The sequence below is a fragment of the Choloepus didactylus genome, chromosome 19, assembly GCF_015220235.1.
Source record: "Choloepus didactylus isolate mChoDid1 chromosome 19, mChoDid1.pri, whole genome shotgun sequence".
Classification (NCBI taxonomy): Eukaryota; Metazoa; Chordata; class Mammalia; order Pilosa; family Megalonychidae; genus Choloepus; species Choloepus didactylus.
In genome coordinates this window covers 33,607,492-33,630,717 of record NC_051325.1, presented here as the reverse complement: position 1 = coordinate 33,630,717, position 23,226 = coordinate 33,607,492, and the positions used below count along the sequence as shown (strand labels likewise).

The 23,226-nt window shown below is 52.4% G+C and overlaps 1 protein-coding gene across 8 annotated transcripts in view; it reads left to right on the top strand.

Annotated features, from left to right (window-relative positions):
* Positions 1 to 23,226, top strand: part of SNPH (syntaphilin) — a 37,947-nt gene that overhangs the window by 10,164 nt on the left and 4,557 nt on the right. For 2 of the 8 annotated variants that reach the window (XM_037811426.1, XM_037811425.1), the window contains exons 3-5: positions 15,315 to 15,411; positions 16,119 to 16,226; positions 19,712 to 19,861. In XM_037811426.1, coding sequence (XP_037667354.1) covers positions 15,362 to 15,411; positions 16,119 to 16,226; positions 19,712 to 19,861 — 308 coding nt within the window. In that variant the 5' untranslated portion in view covers positions 15,315 to 15,361. Of the gene's footprint in view, positions 1 to 7,350; positions 7,391 to 10,199; positions 11,083 to 14,780; positions 15,412 to 16,118; positions 16,227 to 19,694; positions 19,862 to 23,226 lie in introns of those variants that run through there. The other 6 variants (XM_037811422.1, XM_037811424.1, XM_037811423.1 and 3 more) reach the window with 6 other exon arrangements.

Here is a 23,226-nt window from a genome sequence, read left to right as displayed (position 1 = left end):
CTCATGTCCACCCTTCTCCCACTCCCATATCCCCAGGCAACCATTTATCTGCTTTCTGTCACTGTAGATTGCATTGCATTTTCTCAAATTTTATATAAATGGAATCATGCAGTAGGTACTTTTTTGGGGTCTGACTTCTTCTACTTAGCTTAATTATTTTGATTTATATTTTTCATCTATCAATAGTTTATTCCTTTTTATTGCTGAGTATTATTCTGTTGTATGGAAAAAGGATGAGCCACAATTTGTTTATCCATTCATTGGTTGATGGACATTTGGGTTGTTTCCAGTTTATGTTTATTACAAGTAAAGTTGCTATGAACATTTTTGTATAGTTCTTTTTATGGACATATACTTCCTATTCTCTTCCACACCTAGGAGTGAAATGGCTGGATCATTTGGTAGTTATGTGTTTAACTTTTTAAGAAACAAACCAAGTATTTCCAAAATGATTGTACCATTTTTATGTTCCTTCCAGGGGTCCTTGAGAGTTGCAGTTCCTCCACTTTCTTGCTAACACTTAGTATGGCCAGTCTTTTCAATATTAGCCTTTCTAATAGGTGGGCAGTGGTATCTCCTTATAGCTTTAACTTGCATTTTCCTAATGACTAGTGATGTTGAGCATCCTTTTGTGTACTTATTTGCTATCCATATATCTTCTTTAGTAGAATGTCTGTTCAAATATTTTGCCCATTTTTAAAAGTTGGGTTATGGTCTTTTTGGTATTGAGTTGTAGGAGTTCTTTTTACATTCCAGATACAAGTTATTTATCAGATCTATATATTTTGCAAATATTTTCTCCCAGTCTGTGGTTTGCCCTGGAAGGCCTTGTGAGTTTCATACTTAGTGCACATGTGCTGCGTGTGTGTGTGTGTGTGTGTGTGTGAGAGAGAGAAAGAGAGAGAGAGAGAGAGAGAGAGAGACAGACAGACAGACGGAAAGAAAGACAGACAGACTGATAGAGAAACTGGTTTCCCAACAGAGGCTCCTGCTTCTAAATTCAGTTCTGCTTTACTGCCATCTAGAAGCATAGAAGAACAGCACCTGGAGGTACTTCGAGTTCACATGTCTCAATAGCCTCATTTTACCAACAGGAAGACCGAGTCCCTGAGATCACACGGGGGCTAGTGTCTGCGCCCTCACTGGGGCTCTATCTCTAGGGAAGAAGCCTTGGCTGGGAACCTTGATGCCTTTTATTCCTGTGACCCTGGCTGAGCCAGGTAACTTCTCTGAGCCTCCTTCACCCTACCTGTCAGATGGGCACAGCAATGCTTTCCTCTCAGTAAGAGCTAGGACGATCCCTCTGGCTGATCATCCCACCTCCAGAAACAAGGAGTGTATGTGGACACCATCTGTTGTGATCAAAGGCCTTTTGGAGGGGGGAGGGGGATGTATTCGTTTAAGGATGCTTTACTGAGCTGCATGCTGGGCCAGGCTTGGGGGATGCACACGTGGAAGCAGAGCAGTGCTCATCAACCTTTCCTCCTGCTCCGGGCATGTGGAGCCTGCACGAGGGGATCTTTACCTCCTGCCGAGCCCTTTCACAGCTTGCTGGCAGCTGCTTAAGCCAAATGCATAGGTGTATTGTGTGGGGTGTGTGTGCTGTGTGTGTGTAGTCTGTGTGGTATGTGTGTGGTGTGTGTGGCTTGTGTGTTGTGGGTGCATGTGTGTGTGTGCTGCATGTGTGTTGTGTGTGCATGCTGTGTGTGCTGTGTGTGTTGTGTGTTTTATGTGTGTAGGCTTAGAGACCAAAAAGTGGAAAATCATGGTCCAAAGGTAGCGCTGTGTGAACAGCCTGAGCCCTGCTGGTGTGTTAAGTATTCTGGAAGGAGTGTGAGTGATGGGGCCAGACCACCAAGGAAGGAGCTGTAAACTCTGTCTGGAGAACATTGGAGTCCAGACTTGAATTGACCTGGAGGCCTTAGTTTCCCCGCTTGCCATACAGGGGTGAAGATACAAGGTCCAAGAGACCCAAAAAGATCATCTTGAACAATTCATGTGTCTGAACTTGAACTCCTTGCCTTGCAGGACTGTGCCTGAGTGCCAGTGGTTTTATCAGGTTGGAGACACATCTGATGTGCTTGCCTTATGGGTGAAAGACTCAACCGGCAACTCCTTAGGAAAGCAGTTTAATGGCATATTTATACCTTTTGACCCTATAAATCTACTACTGGTGATCCAGCCAGAAAAAGTAATTCTAAATCCTATATATATATATATACATATATATTACATACACACACACACACACACACATACACACACACACATGCACTAAGATATCTATGTGGCATTATTTTTGATAGAGAGAAACTATCTAAGTGTTCAACAGAGGGGGAAGTTAAGTTAACCATGATGGATTATGGATTCATAAAATGGAATATTCCAAAGCCCATAAAATGCTGTGTATAAAGAATATGTCATATCATGGGCTATTCCTAAACCATGTTAAATTTTTAAAAGGTACAAAGTTGCATATATGTCATGGTTATAACTATGTAAAAATAACAACTCCTCCGTCAAAAGAAATTTTTATTCAGAAAAAAAAACTAGAAGGAACAGCAATCATATTAATCAGTGGTCTTCTTTGAGTAAGTAGCAAAATTGGAGTTTTTTTAATGGGTGTGATCTACTTTTATAACTACATAACCACTTTCATAACTATATCTAAAATTTTAAATCTACCTGGTCAGAGCTAAAGAAGCCCACATTAGTTCTGGAATCTTCTTGGGATGAGTTATTCAGCTGTCCCTGGGCCTTGGTTTATAAAATAAAGAAACTACTATTTATTTATTATTGTGTGTCAGGTCCTTTACATGCTTTATCTAATTAAATCTTCACAGCAATTGAAATTCTGTCTTCAGATGATGAAGTGAAGGCTCACAGTCAATCCTCTGCTAAGACCTGGGTTTTCTGCTCGACTCTGCCTTAGGACCAAGTGCCTGCTCTTTCCCCCACATCTGGGGCCTCTATAGTTAGGATTCTCTCTGTCTGCTCAGGGGAAAGGGCTGTAAGAGAGACACTTGAGCCACTGTGTCAACAGAGCCTGGTGTAGGCTGGGTTGTTTCCTGGGAGTTTCTTTTACAGGGCAGGGGAGACCGGGGGGTTGCTAAGCAGGTAAGAAGAGAGCTTTTTGCTGGTGTCCTTTGCTATGCCTCTCTGGCCCTACCAGTCACCAACCCCCCACAAAAGAAAAAAAGGTTTATCCCTCAGTCCAAGTCCCCTGCTCTTCTCACCTGACAGTTGGGAACCCAAAAAACACTGTATAGCTGTGCTTGCAACCCCCTGTGGCATCACAGCCCACTGAACTGAGATTGCTGCAAGCCAAGGGTTCAAGTCCCAGCTCCATCACCGATATATTGTGGGGCCTGGGGCGGGTGCCTCCCCCCATCCCAACCCCTCAAGATTGTCTATCTGTAAAATGTGATGGGAATAGACTAGAAGTTCCAAACTGCAAAGCCAGACAGCAAACAAAGAAATGAAACAATTGAGGTATAAAATCAATAATAGCATTAGTAAGAAGTCTGGAGAAAAGGAGGAGCCATTGCTCAGCCTCAGCCAATTGTTGCCATGAAGGTATGTGGCCGCAGAGCTGCAAGGTCTTTTGATTTGTTAAAGGCAAGCCGGAAATAGGGATTTTTATACAAAAGCTCTCCATTTGTAAATGTTGGCTCAAATCAAAACACATACACGTGCAGGCCAGAGAAAAGTGGTCTTTGGGTGTGCTACAGCCTGTGGGCTGCCAGTTTGTGCCCTCTGGAGACACCTGCCTCTGAGGGCCTCTGGCTCTGACCCTCTGCTTCCTGGATTCCTGGTCTACAAACACTGCTGGAGCAGAATGACCCAGACCTGCCAAAGCAGGAAGGTCAGCCCTCTGAGGAGGGCAAGGACGAGGAGGAGGCCTGAGTTGGCTCACCTGGGCCCCCTGCCCACCCTTGCCAAATACACAGGCCCTTGAAGGCTCTGTCCCACTGCTGGCCAGGAACTGTACCCCGGCTGTGACATGCTCCGTGTACCAAGGGTTTTACCTGCATATCCTCACTTCATCCCCGAGACAGTGATCAGCATATGAGGAAATGGACTCTGAGAGTGGCTGAGACTCCAGCTGGGACTCCTAACCCTAACTCTAACCCTAACCCTAACCCTAACTCCTGGGACTCCAGCCCAGGAGTATGTGACTCTAACACCTGTGCCCTTGCATAGAGTCCTTGTGCCCCTCAGGGGGCACCTGCTAGCGTTGGTGCTCAGGGTAGTATTTTGAGTACATGGAGTGGAGCATACACAGATGAGTGTTCTTATGGGCACACACTTGCACATAAACACAGCCAAGCTACTGTATATAAATCTATGTACTGGGTAGCTGTTCTTAGTAATTGTGTCTTTCATCTTTCTCTGAGGGCTGCTGTCAGGATATGGGGTTGTCAGCTTTCCTGGGGGTGGAGGTATCATTTGGAGGAGCAGCTGGAATCAGTTCTGAGTTCCACCCCACCACCTACTTATGAGTTCCCTCTGGAGCCTGAGCTGTACCTTAACCTGAGCGTGGGAATGAGGGTGAATTGAGAGAATGAGGGTAGAGTACCCACTACAGCCTGGCCCCCAGAAGATGCTGATCAAATGGCACCTTTAAGCTTTGCTACTTTCATTCTTCCATTCTTTCCCAGTGATTGAGAGCTTTCCCACACCTGCTAGAAACTGGGATCACAGAGGTAAATAAAACACTTCCCACACATAATCTAGTAAAAGAGACAAACCCACCTAAATAGGACACTTGTATAAAATGAACTATAATAATATAAACAAAATGCTGAAAAGGTTTCTTGCCTCTTTTTGGACTTCCTAAGAAGCCTACACTTACTTGTATAGTGACATCATCCAGGTGCAGATCCATTTAAACATTCAGTGAATATTTACTAGGGCCTGTGATATAGTAGGCACTGGTCTAAGCTCTGGAGTTTATAGAAAGAACAAAACAGCAAATATCTTTACCTTCCTGGAGCTTATATTCTAGAGAGCATAAGTAAAATAAATAAATATATTAGATGTTGGAGAAATCTGTTAGACTATGGAGAAAAATAATGGGAAGAAAGGAAAGGAGTGCCAGGGGAGAGGGATCATATTTTAAATAAGGTGGTCAGGGAATTCACTGAGAAGGTGACATATGAGCAAAGAAAAAGACGTGAATGCAGAGAGGGAATACCCGGGGCAGAGAGCTGGGGAAAGAGCATTCCGGGCAGGGGCCCAGCGTGTGCAAAGGCCCTGAGGTGGAAGCACGTCTGGAGCAATCAAGGAGACAGCGTGGCTAGAGCAGAGTGAATGAGGGGGAGTGGCAGGTGAGGTCAGAGAGATAAGGGGGGCAGGATGTTCAGGGCTTTACATACAAGTAAGGGCTTTGCCTTCTACTCTGAGATGGGAGCCGTTGGAGGGTTTTGAGCAGAAGGATGACATGGTTTGAGTCATGTTCTAAAAGGATTCCTCTGGCCGCCGGGTGGAGATGGGAGGGAAGGGGACGACTGAGAGGAGTGAGATGGCGGTGGCTTGGGCCAGGGAGGGGCGGTGGAGGTGATGAGAGATTCAGGGAAAGAGAGCTGACAGGCTCTTCTGGTGGATGTGAGAGTACTGGTCTAACCATGAGGGTGATGGGGCTGCCATTAATGGAAATGAGGAAAGCTGCAGAAAAACAGGGTTTTTAGGAGGAAGATCAGGAGTTCATATTCTGGTCATGTTAATTTTGAGGTTCTCTTTTAGACTGAAATTCTGTCATTTGGTTGACAATGATAGGTTTGTGGGGTTTTTTTTCTTGTTTTTTTCCACTAGACCTAAGTATAAAGTGATTCTGTAGCCAGGGACCCCTGAGAAACAAATTATTATGATATTTCAGATTAAGGTTTTGGACTAAGATAAGCATGTAACTGGTATTCACACAGACAATATACATACATGTACGCATGCGTACATCCATATATGTATATCTACATATACGCGCGTGTGTGTAGATATATATACGATATAACATTAAGAATGTATTTAGGTGAATAAACAATTACTGCTGTTTATGGAGCACCTTCCCTATGCCAGGACCTTGCTAGGCATTTAGTACGTGTTATTACTGATTGCGACCGTAGTCAGGCACAACAGTTGTAGTTAGCTTCGTTTATGGATTAGGAGACTGAGGCTTGGAGAAGTTAGACTTGGGGATTCAAACCCAGGTATATGTGAACCCAAAGTCGTGGCTTCTTTCTGTTAGGTCGGTTGGCCTCTCAGTGAAAGGGAGCAACTCATCTCATTCTGAGACAAGGGTTTTAAAAATAAGGATAAAAATATTTGCAGAGCCTTTTTAAACTCTCATTTCAACTAAATTAAGGGGTGAGGCAGCTTTTTCAGAGAGGGATGTCTTCTTGGAAGAAGGATTTAGTAATCACCCACCCTTTTCCAGCAGCAGAGAGCAATGGTGAAAGTCCTGGATCTTAGCAAAAGGTGAAGGAATTCAGCATGACACAGGGAGTGCTCCTGCGGATCAGCTGGCGGGGACCAGCTGCTGAGGTTGGCAGGGAAGCTGGGCGCTGGAGACAGGAGGGGCGCCGGGAGGAGAGATGGAGGAGGTGCCACAGGATCGGCAGGGCTCCCGGGCTAAGGCAGGGACGGTTGGCTGCGCTGAGCTCAGGCTCTCGACACTGAGCCCCCAGGAGCCGCAAGGAGATGGATGAGACTTGGCTTTTAACAGGAGCTGCTTGGCCAGAGCAGTTTGGTGGGATTCGGACCAGCTGGCTCACTCCAGCCTGGAGTTTCAACCTCATAGTCTCTGTTTCTAGCTCATTTTGTGGCCTTCAGCAAGTCCTTGATTTTCTGCTCAGAAAATATGGCAGTTGGACTAGATTGTCATGAAATGCCAGGAGAGAGAGAGAATGCAAGAGACAGTGTGTTTATATAGTTTTCTGCTTATATTCCCAGGAATATGGAAGCTGTTTGATCTCAGATTTGGTGGAAGTCTGTCTCTGTGGAAAGGGGCTGCAGCCCCAGGCAGATCAGATGGTGTCTCAGATGACATCTCCACCCTCTTAGCCTTTAGGTCCTTGTTTTCCACTGGTCCTTCAACTCCCATCCATAAAACACAGCACATGCAGGGTGACGATGGGTGAGCTCTGGGGGCCCCCGCTGCCTTAGGGCCCTCCTTGCAGGCTCCCAGTAGGCAGTCCTCTTCCCTTACAGCAAACCCCATGTGAAAATGTTTCTTTTGGCACTAATTTTAGGGAGATCTTTATTTCTCCTGCTGAACTTGTCTGCTTCCCACCCTCCCCTAGCCGTGAGAACAACATCACTGAGCATAATTTCTCTCTTTGCCTCCATGGCCAGGAAGCTCAGAGTCGAACGTCAACCTCATGAATGGCATCAGGTTTGTGTTTGTGCTCAAGATGTGGCATTCCCTTCTCCCCTGGGCCTTGTGTATTTTACTATGTAAATTTTACTCTGCATCATTTGTGAGCTGCCGTAAAGTTGGTGGAACTTCTCCTGTCTAACCCCTTCCATGATTTTTTTCCTCAAACAGCTATGCTTTGTTTTTATTTTACTGAGCTTTGCCTGGATATAAATGGGGTGAGGGGTGGGAGCTGCAATGCAGAGCCCCATCAATGGCGTCTGAAGTCCACTCCTTGACCAGGTGTCCACAGGCCAATCTCGTGCCTTCTCTGGGCTTGTTTCTCGCTGTGTGAAATGATGGGCTGTGATGAAGTCTGCGGAAGGTCATTTCCACTCTAGGATTCTGAGAGTGTGGTTTGCCCCTGTTGCTCCTTGGAGTAAATGGGGGTGGGGTGGGGTGTGGGGCTGATTGAAGGATCCTAAGCACCAAGGCAGAGAACCGGAAAAAAAAAGGGAGTCCAAAGGGATGGAAGCCCCCCATCTTCCTGTGACGCTTTAGAGCTGGGGCCTCGGGAGGAGGGCTCAGGCTGCTGCTTGACGGCTCTATCAGCTGGGGAGCCAGGGAAGCATATGCTGCCCCTGAGGTCGCTGAAGGGCCTCCATCTGCCAGGAGCCACTTGCCAAGCCCCTGCGAGCTGGGCCTGGCACCACAGCCCCTCTATTCCCTGCATCTCCCCATGGATATCTGCAGAGGGGTCTGGAGCAGCTGAGGTGGAGCAGGGATGAGAAACAGTGTGCCCCCCACTGCCCTTTCCCCAGAGAGTGGTCTGCCAGGCATTGCCTTGGAGAGTCACCCCAGGCAATTGGCCTGGCAGAGGATGCCGGTAGTTTCAGAGTCACCCCTGGGCCCGCTCGGACTTCTCCTGAGGTGGTTTAGCAGGGACCATCTCTGAAGAAGGGCCAAGATAGATCAACTTCAAGAGGTAGTGGTGGGAGGAATAGCAAGGAATGTTGAGTTCTCCGCAGCTTTCCAAGAACTTCCCCATCCCTCCACTCATTACCTTGCTTGGATTCCTGAGAGGCATTCAGGGCCAGGATGCTGATTCCCACTCAATGCATGAGATACTTTGGGACCTGGGGTTGGCCCAAGGTCCCAAGCAGGGACCAGGTAATGCGGCTGGGAGGAGCTGATGGTCTCGGTGGTGGGCAGGCACAGCAGCTGTGGGAAGAGACGAGAGCAGCAGTCCTCGGGCCAGGGGCTTCTCCTCGGCCCACAAGCTGGTTCTTTGAGTGCAGGAAAGACTTAAGCTGGTTAGGGAAAAGGTGCATGAAGAATTTCTGTTTTCACAACCTTCTGTACTCTGCTCACCTCCTCCTTCTGTGGTGCCCTGCTTTATTCGGAAGCATGTGGAGCCCAGGATGCAGGGATATTTATTTCCCCCTCATCTCTGCCCCATGGTATTTAGAGTCTCCAAGTGAAGTGGGGTTTTTCCTCTTTATGCAGCATCATGTTACATGCCCCAGTTCTACTGCATGAGTTGATGTTCACGATGCCATAGAAACCCAGGCGTCCATGACCTGGAAGTCAGGATGTGACCTTGGGTGACTCTTGTAACCTCTTGTGGCTTCAGGTTCCCCATGTGTCATATGGAATTGTCTTTGGATGGCCTCCCTCCCCGGGAGCATGTGGGCATCAGATGGGGTCGTGCATATGCAAGAACACAGACTCTGTCACCTGTCCCCTCTAGGCTGACCCAGAGTCAGGGGCACCAGGGTCATGCACCAGTCCCAGTGGCCTGAGGTCAGGCAGAAGGAGAAGGGCTGGTTCGGTTCCTGTCCAGCTGCAACTTGCCGAGCCCTCTGTGTAGTCCTTCCCCTTTCTGAACCGTGCCTGTCTTCCTGCACCTGGAGAAGCACGTTTGTTAAAAATATATATTATATAGACTGTAGAAAATGTTTTTTTATTGAGACTTAATTTGCATACCATAAAATTCACTCTTTTTAAAGAATACAATTCAGTGGTTTTTAGTATATTCACAAAATCATGCAACCATCTGGTGATGCCACCACCAAATTTCAGACCATTTCCATCACCCCAAGAAAGAAACCCTGAACCCATCAGCGGTCACTCCCCATCTCCCCCACCCTTAGTCCTCGGCCGCTATTAATCTACTTTCTGTCTCTATGGATTTGCCTATTCTGGGCATTCCATATAAATCATACAATTGGGTTGTTTCCACTTTTTGGCTATGAGCATTCATGTACAAGTTTTTGTGTGGTCATATGTTTTCATTTCTTGGGTGTATACCTAAGTGTGGAACTGCTGGGTCACATGATAACACTGTACTTAACTTTTTGTGGAACTGCCCAACTGTTTCCCAACGTGGCTGCACCATTTTACAGCCCCATAAGCAAGGTACAAGGGTTTTAATTTTTTCACATCCTGGCCCATGCTTGTAATTGTCTCTCTTTTTTATTGCAACCATCCTAGTTGGTATGAAGTGGTTTCTCATTGTGGAAAATATATATTATATAGGTTTTTAACCTGCAAAAACCCTTTTAAAAATAGTCTTACTCCAGACTTTCTAGAAGCCTCTTCAACTGAACTGGGGATGGAGGCCTGAGCCCTCGCCCCTCCGCCATTCCAGAGGCAAGGCCTCAGAGCCCCTGGTTTGAAGACCAAGCTCTGGAATCAGAGTCTAATCACTGGCGGTTTCCTGGGGAGCTGCCGCCTCAGCCCCTGAATCCCGTCCTGGTTGCCTTGGGAACCTTCTGCAGCATTTGGCCAAGCTGAGGGTCTGCCCTGCCACTAAGCCGGGGGTGCCACGGGGAATGACCAGCTCTGAGGGCAGCTTGTGCAGGGAAACAGGAAGGAGCTAGAAAAGAGCCACCTCTGCCCTTCCCAACTCCAGGAAGAAAGAGCATGGAGGAGTATAGTGGCTGATGCATTGTGATGCCAGTGGGGTTTGCTGAGCTCCTCCAGCTGTAAATGGCCCTGGTATCTCGGATCCTCTGAAATCTAGCGTGCTCTGCGGAAACACTCTAGGCCAGCCCTCTGTCTCCCACTTCTCTCTCTATTAGCATTCTAGACGGCTCTCGAGCATCAGGCGCTCTGTGGTCTGACGGGCGGAATGTTCTGGGTTCTGTGTTGCCTTGGTAGGGAGGGGACGCATCCTGGAGTTCTGTTCCATCTGCTGCAATGCTGCTTTCTGCAGCTGTCGGTGACTTGAGTCATTAGACACAGACTGTTCTGTTCACTTGGATTTTAGTAGAGTTTTATTCTTTTATTAATGACTAATTCTTTGAAAAAGATAATTTATAGTACATACAGGGGTTTTTGCTTAGCCAGACTGTTAGATTAACTCAAGCACCTGATTTCTCCCCCAAGTCTTGCTGATTAAGTAAAATAATGTAGTGTCTCTCTAAAGCATCTAGCTTGTTGATTTTACAGATGTGGAAACTGAGACCCAGGAATCCTCATATTCAAAAGGGCAGAAAGCATCAGCTGGAATTCCATCAGGTCATTGACAGTCCAGGACTCAGAGGATGTTAGACCTAGTAGTACCTCAGGGACCATCAATCCAAGCGCCTGGTTGATGAATGGTGCCTGTTTAAACCATTGTGTGACTCACAGTTAGGCGCTGATTGTGTTTATTTTTATGAAATTCCCCAGGGGGTGGTGTTCGCTGAGAGTCAGCCCAGGGCCGGGCATGCTCAGTGGCCACTGCGGTAAGTGATGGGGAGGTCTCAGGAGGAAGGGCCTGCAGGGAAGCGGTTCTTACAGAAAGAGTGTGATTTGTGCCTGATGCAGAGCAGGGAGGTGCCACAGTGGGCAAACAGCACGTGCAGAGATGAGGAGGTAGGAATGACCCAGAGGGCTCCCTGGGGGGTGGCGGGCAGCAGAAAGCAAGTGAAAAGGGCCTTGAACACCAGGATCAAGGGTTTTGACCTAATTTTTACTTAATAGGGGGCTTCTGGTGAATTTTGAGCAGGGTCCAGGCCGTCTGCCCCATTGTTCTTGCCACTGCCCTGACCCAGGCCCTCCTAATTTCTCCCTTAGAAATTTGTAAAAATCTCTTGACTGGTTTCCCTGCCTCTGTGCTTGTCCCTTCCCAGCCATACTCCACATAGGCCCCCTACTGAGGGGCCTTCTAAAGTGCAAATCTGATCATGCCCCTCCCCTTTTTAAAGCCCTTCCACGGCTACCTGTGGCCAAGGACAGAGTCCTGGCTTATGTGGCTCTGGGTGGCCCAGCCCCACATCTGCAGCCCACACCCACTGTGCCTCTGGCCTCACCAGCCTCCGCTCCCCGATCCACCACCCCCTCCAATCCCCAGTTTCCTCTGAAGCCATGTTGACTTACTCACTGCCTTGGCCTATGCCTGTTCTCTCTCACTTGCCTTCTCTGTCTGATGAACTCCTATTCATCCTTCAGAACCTAGTGCAAATTTCTTGGTAGAGAAACCTTCCCTGACCCTCCTGAGGCCACCCATTAGGCCCATTTTGAAGCGCACATTGCATTTCTCTGCTCCATTTTTGAGTGTTTATTGTGTGGTGGGGATTGACCTAAGCCCTGCACATGAGTTATCTTGCTTTCCTCTCTCAGTCATTATATGAAGTGTGTTCTATTACAGCCCCACTTTCCTATGAGGAAACAGAGGCTCAGAGAAGTGATGAGATTTGCCCAAGGAATGCATTTGGAGGGTGACAGAGCTGGAATTTGATCTGTTTCACTCGACTTCGGAATCCCTCAGTCTCCTCTTCCCTGGACCCTGCCATGTGCCCTGGACCCCAAGGAACCTCTGTAGGCCCTCAGGAAACTCTGGGTGTGTGAGGGGCTGATCAGAGGTTGGATGAAGCAGGATTTCTGTGTTGTAGGCAGAACAGGTCAATGGAGGGCGCCTGGAGGGTGGAAGGGCTGGGTTTAATCTGGCCTTGTGGTGATGAGAGATTGGCGGCCCACCTCTCATGGCTAAGGCTTTCCTCTCCACCTTCCATGCCAGAGGGCAGCCTCTGGCCACCTGGGGACAGGCCTGCAGGCAGAGCAGGCGGCATGGCAACCAACGCCATGGCAACCTGCCTCCGCTCGGGCACGCAGGGGCTGGAGGACCTGAGGGAGCACAGGGGCACACCGGGCTTCTGAGCAGGAATCCTGGAGAGGTGGCTCCCTTTGCACCTGGGTGGCTCCTGCCCTCCCTAGAGGGACCCTGCCTGAGAGGTCCCGTCCCAGCAGGGGAAATGCCACTTCCACCTCCGTCCCGGATGAATGGCTGGCTCTGGCCTCCCCAGAGACTGCCGGCTCCATCCAGATACAAATGCTGCCCCCTTCCCATCCTCAAGCCAGGGCAGAAGAAAGAGGTGTCAGGAGAACAGCAGGGAACTCAAGAGGAGGGAGGTGTAAGGTTGCCAGGCAAGGGAGGAGCAGGGACAGCGGGGACAAAGCCCTCATTCTGCTGAGGCCACACGCAGCTCCAAGGCAAACCTGGCATCTCGCCTGCCTCCCAGGACCCAGGCCTAGAACTCCACCCGGACCCTCCTGGCTCCTTAGCAACATTCACCCAGGCGGGAGTGGAAGAGAAAGGCTCATCCTCTGATTTGAGCCCTGCCTCTGCCGAGAGGCCCTCCCGAAGGCACCTCTTTGATCCTCCTAAAAGCCAGAAAAGAGAGGGGGGATGATGGGTGGGTGGCGGGTAAAGGCAGACTGACCCGGGCTAGAAGCTGGGGGCTGCCCTGCAGCTGCATGATCCGGGGTCCCAGTGGGATAGCCACGCTTTTCAAAGGCTCGCCGCTCAAAGTAACGGGATGAAGTACGTCAAAGCACGCAGCATGGCCACCTGGCCACAGAAGGTTCTAGCCAAAGATAGGTGATGCTTGAAGCCTTCTCCCACCCACAAGGAGGGCCTGTTGCTCCCTCCCCCAGCCGCTCACAGTCAAGGTCCTCCTGTGCACACGAGGCAGTGAGCCATTTGTGGCCCCCAACAATTGAGACGGAACACTGTGACCCTCCTCACCCAACTCCCGCCAGTCCCCTGCCTGTTTCCTCCCCCAAGGGCTGGCCCTGTGGTTCCAGGAGGCCCTGCCTGGGCGATTGGAGCCTGGTGGGCAGGAGGCCCCTCCAAGGTGGGGCCAGCCACTCAGGTGCTGGGCGTGACGTCGGCAGCTCCTGCAGCCTGGCACCCAACACCTCCGGGCAGACAATGCAGGCTGTGTCCTGGCTCTCCAGGGGGCTGGGCCCCGTTCTGTGTCACAGCCAGGAAACAGGCCACCTGAACAGCCGCCTTTGTCCACTCGGGAGGCAGCCCCGCCGCTGGCCTGCGTAACCAGGCTCCCGAGAGGCCCTGACATGGGAAGGGGGTGGCACTCTGGCCTGGGGACACTGGGGTTTGAGATCCAGCCCCTCAGTAGTTGGGCGGCCCTGGTTCAGGTGTTGGCACTGCCACACACTGGAGGTGTGCCTCGGGCAAGCGCCTGCCCTCTCGGGGGCTTGGATTCCTCACTGCAGAACTTCCTCATAGGGTTGTTGGGAGGAATCAGTGGTTTAACGTACGGAACACGCTTGGCACTGGGTCTCGTGCACAGTGGTGCTCTTGAGCACTTCTCTCCCAGCATGAGGGAGGGCCAGTGCATGACGGCCTTGGCTGCAGTCTCTGGTCCTTGTTCTGAGCATGGAAGGAGGGGACTGGGGTCTCTGGAGCTGGCACGGGACCAGTGTATTGGCTGCAAAGAGCCCAGGCCCTTCCACCATGGCCTCCGGGAGTTCTGGGCTGGTGCTGAACCATGCAGCCGGTGCAGGCCTCCACCCCATGATGGCCCAACTCAGCACAGACCAACCTGGGGGCCTCCCCATCTTAAACTCCTGTAGGGATGTCCCCATGAGCTAGGAAAAGTGCCCAAGGACTCTAGGCAGGACCCAGAGGGCCTGAGCCTCCCCACTAGTCAAGAGAGCCAAGGATGGGTCTCTCCAGACCTGGACAATTTCTACTGCTTCTGGCCCCAGGACACCCCACAGAGATGGGCTCCCATGCCTGTCTGCCCCAGTCCTCATCTGCCTTGAGCCAGTGACCCTGAGCACCTGCTATATGCCAAAGCCAGCATGCGTGTTTTCACAGTGGGCATGACAGTGTTTGCACGGTAGACATGGGGGTATGTGCACAATGGGCATGGATGTGTTTGCACGGTGGACGTGGCTGTGTTTGCACACTGGGTGTGGCATGTTGCACAATGGGCATGGGTGTGCCTGAGCGCAGCATGCGAGGAGGAGGGTCCGCTGCACGTCCTGCTTCATGGGCAGGTGCCCGAGCATGTTCACCAAGACGTGTGTGGCAGCAACCTGGCATGGCAGGGACACTACCTTTTCAAATTTGTGTGTATCCATTGTCTTTCTACATGTGTGCTGGTGTGTTTGCTCTGTCTTGTCTCCTTTGTAGACGGGAAGCCCCAAGCCACACGCCAACGGGCATTCCGGGAAGGTGACGGTCGTCGAGACTAGCCCAGTCTAACTTGGGGTCCTGGTCCTGCTCCAGGAGTGCTCCAGCCTGCATCCCTCACCGAGAAGGGGGGACTGATGTGTGTGGGGGTGGGGCCCAAGCACCGGGGACCCGGGAAGAGAGGCAGGCCTGGCTCGTAGGTAGCGGACTCGGTGCTGCACTGGTGGTCGGAGGCCCTGCCCAATGCCAGTGGGACCCGCCGAGGCCTTCGCTCTCTCTGGGGCACGTAACCCGCTGCAGATTTCCAGCCACCCCTCGGGCTCTGGTAGTCAGTGACTCTAAGTCCAGTGGCAGGAGCCTGTGCCCCAGCCCTGCAGCTGTGGCCAGAGCCCGTGGCCAGGCGCTCACGGGGTCCTGGGCGTCCCTGCCGAAGGGTTAGAGGAGAAGCCATGCCAGGCAGCAGCCCCAGCGAAAGGATGACGTGGCCTGGGCCGGCCCTACCCACGGCCCCCCCAATCCGCCTTCTCTCCTCAGCCCCGGAGACATCACCCATCCTGCCCTTGACCCGGACGCGCAGCCTCATGGCCATGTCCCTGCCCGGGAGCCGACGGGCCTCCGCTGGATCCCGCAGGTGAGTCTCCCCTGTGCCCACCAGCTCGGCCTCGCAGAGCAGGGGAGGGCGGGCCTCTGCCCCACTCGGCCTCCAACTTCCCTGCATCTTTGAGCAAGCTGTTGCCCCCGTTTCCCCCAACTTTAAACTTCCTGATAACACATGCCTCCCCCTGGAACTATCTATGGGCTCAGCTGACACAGTGGACAGGAGTGGTCTGAGGGCATAATCCCAGGACTCCTCCTTGCGCTCCCCTCATCGGGCTTGTTGTTTGGGTTTTTTAGCACTTCTTCTGAGGCTCACTTAGCCCTCTTTGAATTTTACCCCCATGTGCCCCTCTTACTGTCCCCACTCATGTCTGCCCCCTTCTTCTCCACCTCTGCCTCAGTCTGTGCAGGGATCTTCCCCTTGGGCCTGGGGGAGCCCTGGGAGTTGAGGGCCTGGGTGAGGACAGACAGGGGCCCCACCCTCGGCCCCAGCCCTGCCCCCGCCTCCGGTCGTGTCCCTGGGGAGCCAGGGGGACCGGCCGCCTTCTGGTTTTCCATCTTGATTTGCAGTGTCTGTTCTGTCACCCCTGTCTGTGCATCCCCCTCTCCTCGCTGCTTCTCCCCCCGGCGGTGACCCTGAAGTGGGGGCCCTTTGGGCCGCAGCGGCCTGGCGGTGTTCGCCCAGTGTCCGCAGCTGCCCCGCAGCCAGAACGAGCCCCCGCCTCTTCTCCCCGCCTCCAGGCGCACGTCCCCACCCGTGAGCGCGCGGGATGCGTGCGGCACCTCTTCCCTCAGCAGCAGCAGCAACTCCGGCTCCTGCAAGGGCAGCGACAGCAGCCCCACCCCCAGGTAACCAGCCCGGGGCCGGGGCGGGGCGCAGCCTGGGGTCCGCCCGCTCCAGAGACCCCGGCCAGCCGGCAGGGTGGCCTGGAGCAGGGCTCTCCTCTCGGAGCCTGGGGGTCTGCTGCAAGACAGACATGCTGCTACCTAGCTGCTCACAGCTCCAGCCCAGACGCCTGGCTTACACGGGCCAGAGGGGGTTTTCAGAACAAGAAGCCAGAGGTAGGCAGTGCCCCCAAGCCTCAGCCACCCAGGCTGCTTCTTTCCTCCTGTTGCACCAGCTGCGGTGTGCGGCTCTCATCCTCTCATTACAAGATGGCATCAGATCAGCAGCCCAGGAAGGAAAAAGAAAGGGCAAACGCTGCCCTTGGAGGCTTGTTTTAACTGAGAAGGGACGCCCTTCCCGGGAAATTCTGCCTACCATTTGCTGGCCAGAACCGGGTCATGGACCAACATTAGCTGCTGAGGAGGCTCAGAGAGTTGGTGCTTTCCCCGATACAGTGCCACCCCAAACAAAACTGGGGATCTGCTATGAGAAGGCGAGAATAGATATGGAAAGACAACTAGCGCAGGCATCTTGCTTCCCCCAGGGGACACTTTGAGAGTGGCAGAGGTAGAATTTATTTGGAAAGTGAAATGTGTTACAAACGTCGTAAATGCTAAGTTTTAGTCTCAAAATATGGTGGATCAAAACTCAAAAAAGCAGGAGCAGGAAAAGGGGAGCTCTGAGTCCTCAAAGACCAGGAAGTAAGAGCAGTAATGGCCGAGCCTCAGTTCTCTGTTCCCCCAGAATTGAATCCAAGGGGCGAGTAGGGGAGTGAGGGGGACAAACATGGACTTTGAATTCTGTCAGTTCCAGTCTCTGAGTTCCCATTTTCCTTATCTGTAAAGTGGGACTAATAGCCCAGAGTTTTCGATGAGTTGCTGTCATGCAGTGCACGTAGCAGATGGCCAGTCCCTGGCAACGGTCCCTATTGTGACTTTGGTCTGACTTGTGGGCCACAGGTAGGAGAAGGCCCCCAGACATCTGGCCTGCAGTGCGCATGGCTGGAGCACTTCCTGGGAAGGTTTTGTCTTCCCCCTTCCAGCGGATACGCCATCATCTGTGTGAAATAACATCACAGCCACGGATGCAGCAGTTCTCAGAGTTTGCCACTGAGATGCACGTGAGCAGGACCCAGGCCTCAGCACCCCAGCCGCAACCCCACCGAGAGCGTAGGGGCTGTGAGCCAGATCGATGAGTTAACTTACATTTTAAAGTGTATATAATTGACAACTTCAATGCTCTTTCATTGGTAATGAACTTTTGTAACACACCCCTTTATCATAGCCCAGGGGTGCAGCCCCATCCCTGAGGCTGGGAAGTGCGTCATGGAAGGGTTTCCCACCTGCCCGCCAAGCTTCCCAAGGCAGGAAGGCTAAGTCACAGTGTACTTGTCTCCTCGGTTATCTACCTGTCCACACCCAATAAATTGTAAATTTTTAGTTACAAAAAATGTATGAACAGGAAATGTTATACTGGGAAAAAATACTCAGAAAAGCAGATCGAAAAAGCTAAACTAGTTCCTTCTTTTCTAACCCTTGATGTACTAATCCTGCCTCTCCACCACCACCACCTTCCTTTTACTCATCACAAATCTGTGTCCCTCTGGTGGAAGTGCTCACAGGGTACAAGGACATCTACAGAACTGGTGTGTGGGCTTCAGGGCAGGCTGCGGTCCAGGGCCCTTGCTGGTTTGCTTCTCTTTTGGATGGAGATTTCTTCAGGCCCATTTGGAGATCACTGTGGGTGGGTGGTGGGGGGGTCCCCAATCTCCCACCCATGCCACGCCTCTCTGCCTCCGGCCAAGCAGAAGACAGGCCAGCATGCATGCAGTTTGGCTTGAGTTAAACTTAGGGACCACATGGTCAGTAAAGAGAAGAGAATCATTTCTCCTTCGTTCCATCAGACTGGTAGTTGGAGCTTCTATCCCCATGTTCTCTCAAGAGATTACAATTTACGAATACTTTTTCCTTAGTAAACATTAGCTGGCTTCCACAAAACTTTTAAAGCTGCCTCCAACTAAATGGGCCTTGCCAGGGCCCATCTTTTCCAGGCCTATAAAATATCACTGTCCCTCCTTAGACCTTGGACCCTGCCATTCCCTAAAGAGCAGGGTTGGATGGCACCAGGGCCTCTGAGTCTCTGGTTGTGTGAACACACCCATGATCCAGGAGGTTTATTTATGAATGGAAGGAGTTGAGGAGGTGGCTGGGCCATGGCCTGTGGGTGGAACTGAGGTCTTCTCCTTCCCTGTGAACCTCAAAGTCCAAAGCCTTGGTGCTTTGGCACCTGTCTGCTGGCACCTGACGCATACCCCTAAACCCACGGGGTGGAATTCCTCCTCCTTGGCACTGGTGCCACCAGGGTGTGCTGCACCATGCGTGCCCATGCTAGGAAGCCTGTGGCTGCAGGGAGCAGTGCATGTGCACCTGCTGCTACCTCATCTTCAGCTGTTAATAAGCAATGCCCAGAGCCAGCAGGTGCCATGTGCGTGCTTTGCAGGGGGTGGTAATGTGTGCCCCTGAGTATGCATGCATACACATATGGACCATGCATTTGTGCAAATGTTGCATGGCTGGTGTCCTGGTGTCTGCTCAGTGAGACAGTGGAGATGTGCAGGCATGGCTGTTTAGGTGAATGTGGGTTTGGAGGTGCACATGGATGGAGAATCAGTGTGCTCAGATGTGTACTCCAAGTAAGGGTGTGTGCATGTGGTGCATGCCAGGCCTACATGAGGCTGGGTGTGGGTGTGTTGGAGTGTGCCTGCAGATGGCCGTGCCTGCACACACACATCTGCTCTCTCCCTGGTGCGCACTCGAGCCCTGGGATAGCTCTAAGCTCCAGGGGCTCTCTGCTGTGGGGAAGAGAGCTTCTCCCTGCTACCCCGGGAGATGTTTCCTCCTTTATGGAGGGGAGGGGACAGGAAGTCCTTGTCCACCATGCACCCAGATCTGCCCTGGGACTTAGGCAGCAGGGAGCCCCCTCCCGCCCCAACCTCAGCCCCCAAACCTGTTTGTTGGGTTGGGACACTGGAAGCCTGGGTTCTGGGTTGCATCACCATGACCCTCAGTGAGAATTTAAGCAAGAGATAACTGCTCCGAACCCAGCGGCCACTCCTGAACAATGACAACTGTCTGCACTCTCAGGGACTCCATGAGGATTGAAGACAATGGCACCAGCAGAGCGTGCGGCATGGGGCTGGCTCGCACGTGTGCCCCAGAACGCGTCTCCCACCCTCAGCTCCTGACACCTCGGGACTTCTCTCAAGAGGGTTTTAACAAAACCCGCCTTCCAGGAGGGCGGGTGTCCTCAAGCAGGGGACCTGGCGGGGCACTGTCTGGTGGCTGTGGGATGCGGGTGATTAGACGGGGGGGCCCTTTGCTCCTGGAGGCACCAGCGCCTGCGCCTTGCTGGCCTCTTCCTCCCTCTCACAGATGGCATCCTCCTGCAGGCGCTCCATGAAGTACACGCTGTGCAGCGACAACCACGGCATCAAGCCCCCCACCCCGGAGCAGTACCTGACCCCGCTGCAGCAGAAGGAGGTGTGCATCCGGCACCTGAAGGCGCGGCTGAAGGACACGCAGGACCGGCTCCAGGACCGGTGAGCGGGCGGCCCGGCACAGCCCTAGCGCGTCTCTGGGAGGAAGGAGTGGCTGGGGGCTCCCCAGGACCCAGCCCACCCTCTCCTTCCCAGCAAGACCCCATTGGAGCCACTGCTTGAGCCCCCCAGCCAGCCCTCAGTGGCTCTCCTCGACTGCCCCAGGCAGTGGCTTGGCACAGTTGGCATGTTTACTGCTCTGAGGGCCTGTCTGGCCTCTGTCTGTGGCTGTGCCCTTCCCGTTGCCCTGGGCAGCCTCTTTGGGCCTCTTCTTATTCCCCGGCTCTTTTGCACATGGGGAGGTGGGGCACAGGGAATTTTTGTTTTTTTCCTGGCTTACCTGTTAGATTAGTTTTCTAGGCCTGCTGTAATAAATTAAAAGCAGCAGAAGCTTATTCTCTCTCAGTTCAGGAGGCCAGGAGTCTGAAATCAGGGTGTTGCTGGGCAGGGTTGATTCCTCCTGGAGGCTTGAGGAAGGATATCCTGTCCCTCTCTCTTAGCTGCTGCTGGTGGCTGGTGAGCTGTGGTGTTCCTTGGCTTGTGGCTGCCTCCCTCCAGTCTCTGCCCCTCTGGTCGCATGGCCTTCTTTCCTCCCTGCTGTGGTTCTCCAGCAGGACATGAGTCATTGGGTTTAGGGCAACCCTAATCCCTTGAGACCTTGTCATAACTTGATTGCATCGGGAAAGACCCTATTTCTAAATCAGGCCACAGTCACGGCCACCTTGTTTTTGAAGGACAAAGTTCAACCCGCTCCACCTGTCTCAGTGGAGAGAAATGGCCACTGCTGCCTGCCTTCATTTCCTGGTGGGTGGGTCACCAGGGGGCTGTTGGGCCACCAGGTCAGGCCCCGGAGGCCTTGCTCCTCCTCCCAGCCCTGTTTCTCGGTGGCCTAAGGTATGAGAAGATTTCTCGGGCTCCTGCCTGCCTGAGCTCTCCCTGTCAGTGCCTTTAGGGGCTCAATCCCAAACCCCCCGGCTCCACCTTTCCAGGCTGGGGGCTTCATTTTTTGGATGGAAGCTTCGGGCCCACCTTCTGACCTTTTCCATTATCTAGCTGTCTTCTCCCGGCTGTGTCGGTTCAAGTGTGCAGCCCACCGTGGCCCGTCAGGGTGCCGAGTGAGGCGCTGCTGGGCTGGCAGCCGCCAGGGCCGCGTCTTGCCTGAGCAGACTTCTCCCAAGTAGCCCAATTTGGTTTTGTTGTGGTTTTGACCTGAGGGAGTTAACGGTGGCATTCTGGGCACCTCACTTTCTGTTGAGCTAGGATTTCTACTTGGGTTTCCGGTTTCCTTCCTAATGATGCCCAGTGTCTGTCGGGCCTTCTGCTTGAACGGCTCCATCTCCCAGGCCAGGGTGGATGGCCCACTGCAGGTAGGGTGGGCAGGACACCCTGTCAGGGATGCACGCACCTGCCCTCAAACGCCCTGGCTGCTCTTCCCCCTGCCCCACTTGCAGGAACTGCTGGCAGCGCTTTACTTGCTAGAGCTGAACGTCAGTGTCGCCACACTCCTCACACTCTCTGTACACGTAGTTTGACACCTGTCATTCCCACAGTTGGCTGCCTCCTCGTAGACGCCACGTGCTTTCCACCTCTGTGCGTTTGTGTGCTGCGTCCCCTACCAGGGATGCTCTTTCCCCCATCTGTCCTCCTTGGAAAACTCATCCTTCAAGACCCCATTCAAATGTAACCCCTTTCCTACAGCTTCCCCATTGTTCCCTCCTCTTCAAACAGACCTTAAGTTGAGGTTTTAGGGGGGCAACACATCACACTCCCTTCCCCACCAGCCACCAAGTTCAGAGCCACGGGGAGAGGGAGACAGAGCAGTTAAACAGATCGGTTTTAATACTGCTAAAGCTCTACTGGGGGCTGTTGTTATAGGGGTGTGTGACCAAAGGACTTGTCGCCCTGCAGCCCACCCAGGCACAGGCAGGGCTGGGAAGCCAAAGCTTCCTGGGGACCAACCTGCTCCAAGGAGAGAGGGGCAGGGGGCCCGCCCAGCTGAGCACGCCCACTTCCTTCCTCTTCCCAGGAGGCTTGAGTGAGGGGTGGCAGAGAGGCCAGGAGGGTCACCCCAGAGTGCACCCCCCCACCATGAGGCAGGAAGAGGAAACAACAAGTGATCCCCATCACACGTCCCACGTGTCTGTCGGCACGTCTGCCCTTGCCTCTCCAAGAGGCTCTGCTCTGCCACGGCCACCCACACCCACTGCCGAGTGGCTCCTGGGGGGTGGTCAGTGCCATCCAGAGGAGGCCGCTGCAGCCCCGCAGGCCCAGGCCCGGGCCCTTCAGCAAGTGGTGTGACGCTGATCTCCTGAATTAAGTATCAGATCTGACTTTGGAAAGTACATGGTGCTTGGTTTGGGATGGACACTCTGCTGGGCTCATAACCCGGAGGCTGACAGTCAATGTCGTTTCTCGCTTTTATTTACGTGAGTATAGGGTGTGGGCCGAGTGGCTGCACGTGGGCTGTATCCAAGATGCGTGTTGGAGGTGGAATACCTAAAGCAGGATCTAAGTCTCCTCCTTTCTCACCACTTTTAGTCAGTCGCTGTTCACTCTTGCCCTGGTTTGACCTTTGACTTGATGGGATGTTTTTCTAACTCTCCTCCCTGTCCTCCACTATGCAGCTGCCCCCATCCCATGCACACACTCCACCCCACCGGGATGCGTCTGTGACTCGGGAATTCTAAAAAGCCTGAAAGTTTCTGGACAAGAGTCTTCTGCTTGTCTTGCTTGCCTGGCACTTGCCTCACCTCTGAGGATTAGCTCTGTGCCCTTCTTGTCCATCTTTTCAGTCTTTCCCCTTTGCAGTAGATACAAAGTGGAAACTGCCATCATGGATAAAAGAGAGCCGCCCTGTTCTCACTGTGCTGTGATTTATCTGCCAGTTGTTGTGCCACTGCTTAAGGGAAGATGTAAAATTATCAGCCCACTCCCCTCCCTCCAGTCCCCTGCACCTCCTACCCCTCATAGCCCCTGCCCTCTGCCCTCCTGGCATCGAAGGAGGCGATTTCCCTCTCCCATAAAGACAAAGCAGTCCCCTCCTCCCCGCTAAGGATCTCTGGCCAAACATCTCTCCATTTAAAATGCTCACAGCCTGCTTTAATCAGAGACCATATCCCTTTCTACAGAGCAGAGATTTTCTGTTTAGTTTTTGTTGTTTTATGTTAAGATTTTAAATCAGAGCGTATGGGGTTTCCATAGCAGTAGCATTTAAAAATCGGGAATCTTTGTTGTCTGTTCCCTTCTCTAGGTGATGGATTTAAATGTTAAAAGCGATCTGCATTTCGGCCTCTGGAGGGGGGAATGTGGGTGATGTCTCCTATTGAGGGTTCTCTTCCCAAGAGGAGGCCCCTCCTGTCATCACCCTG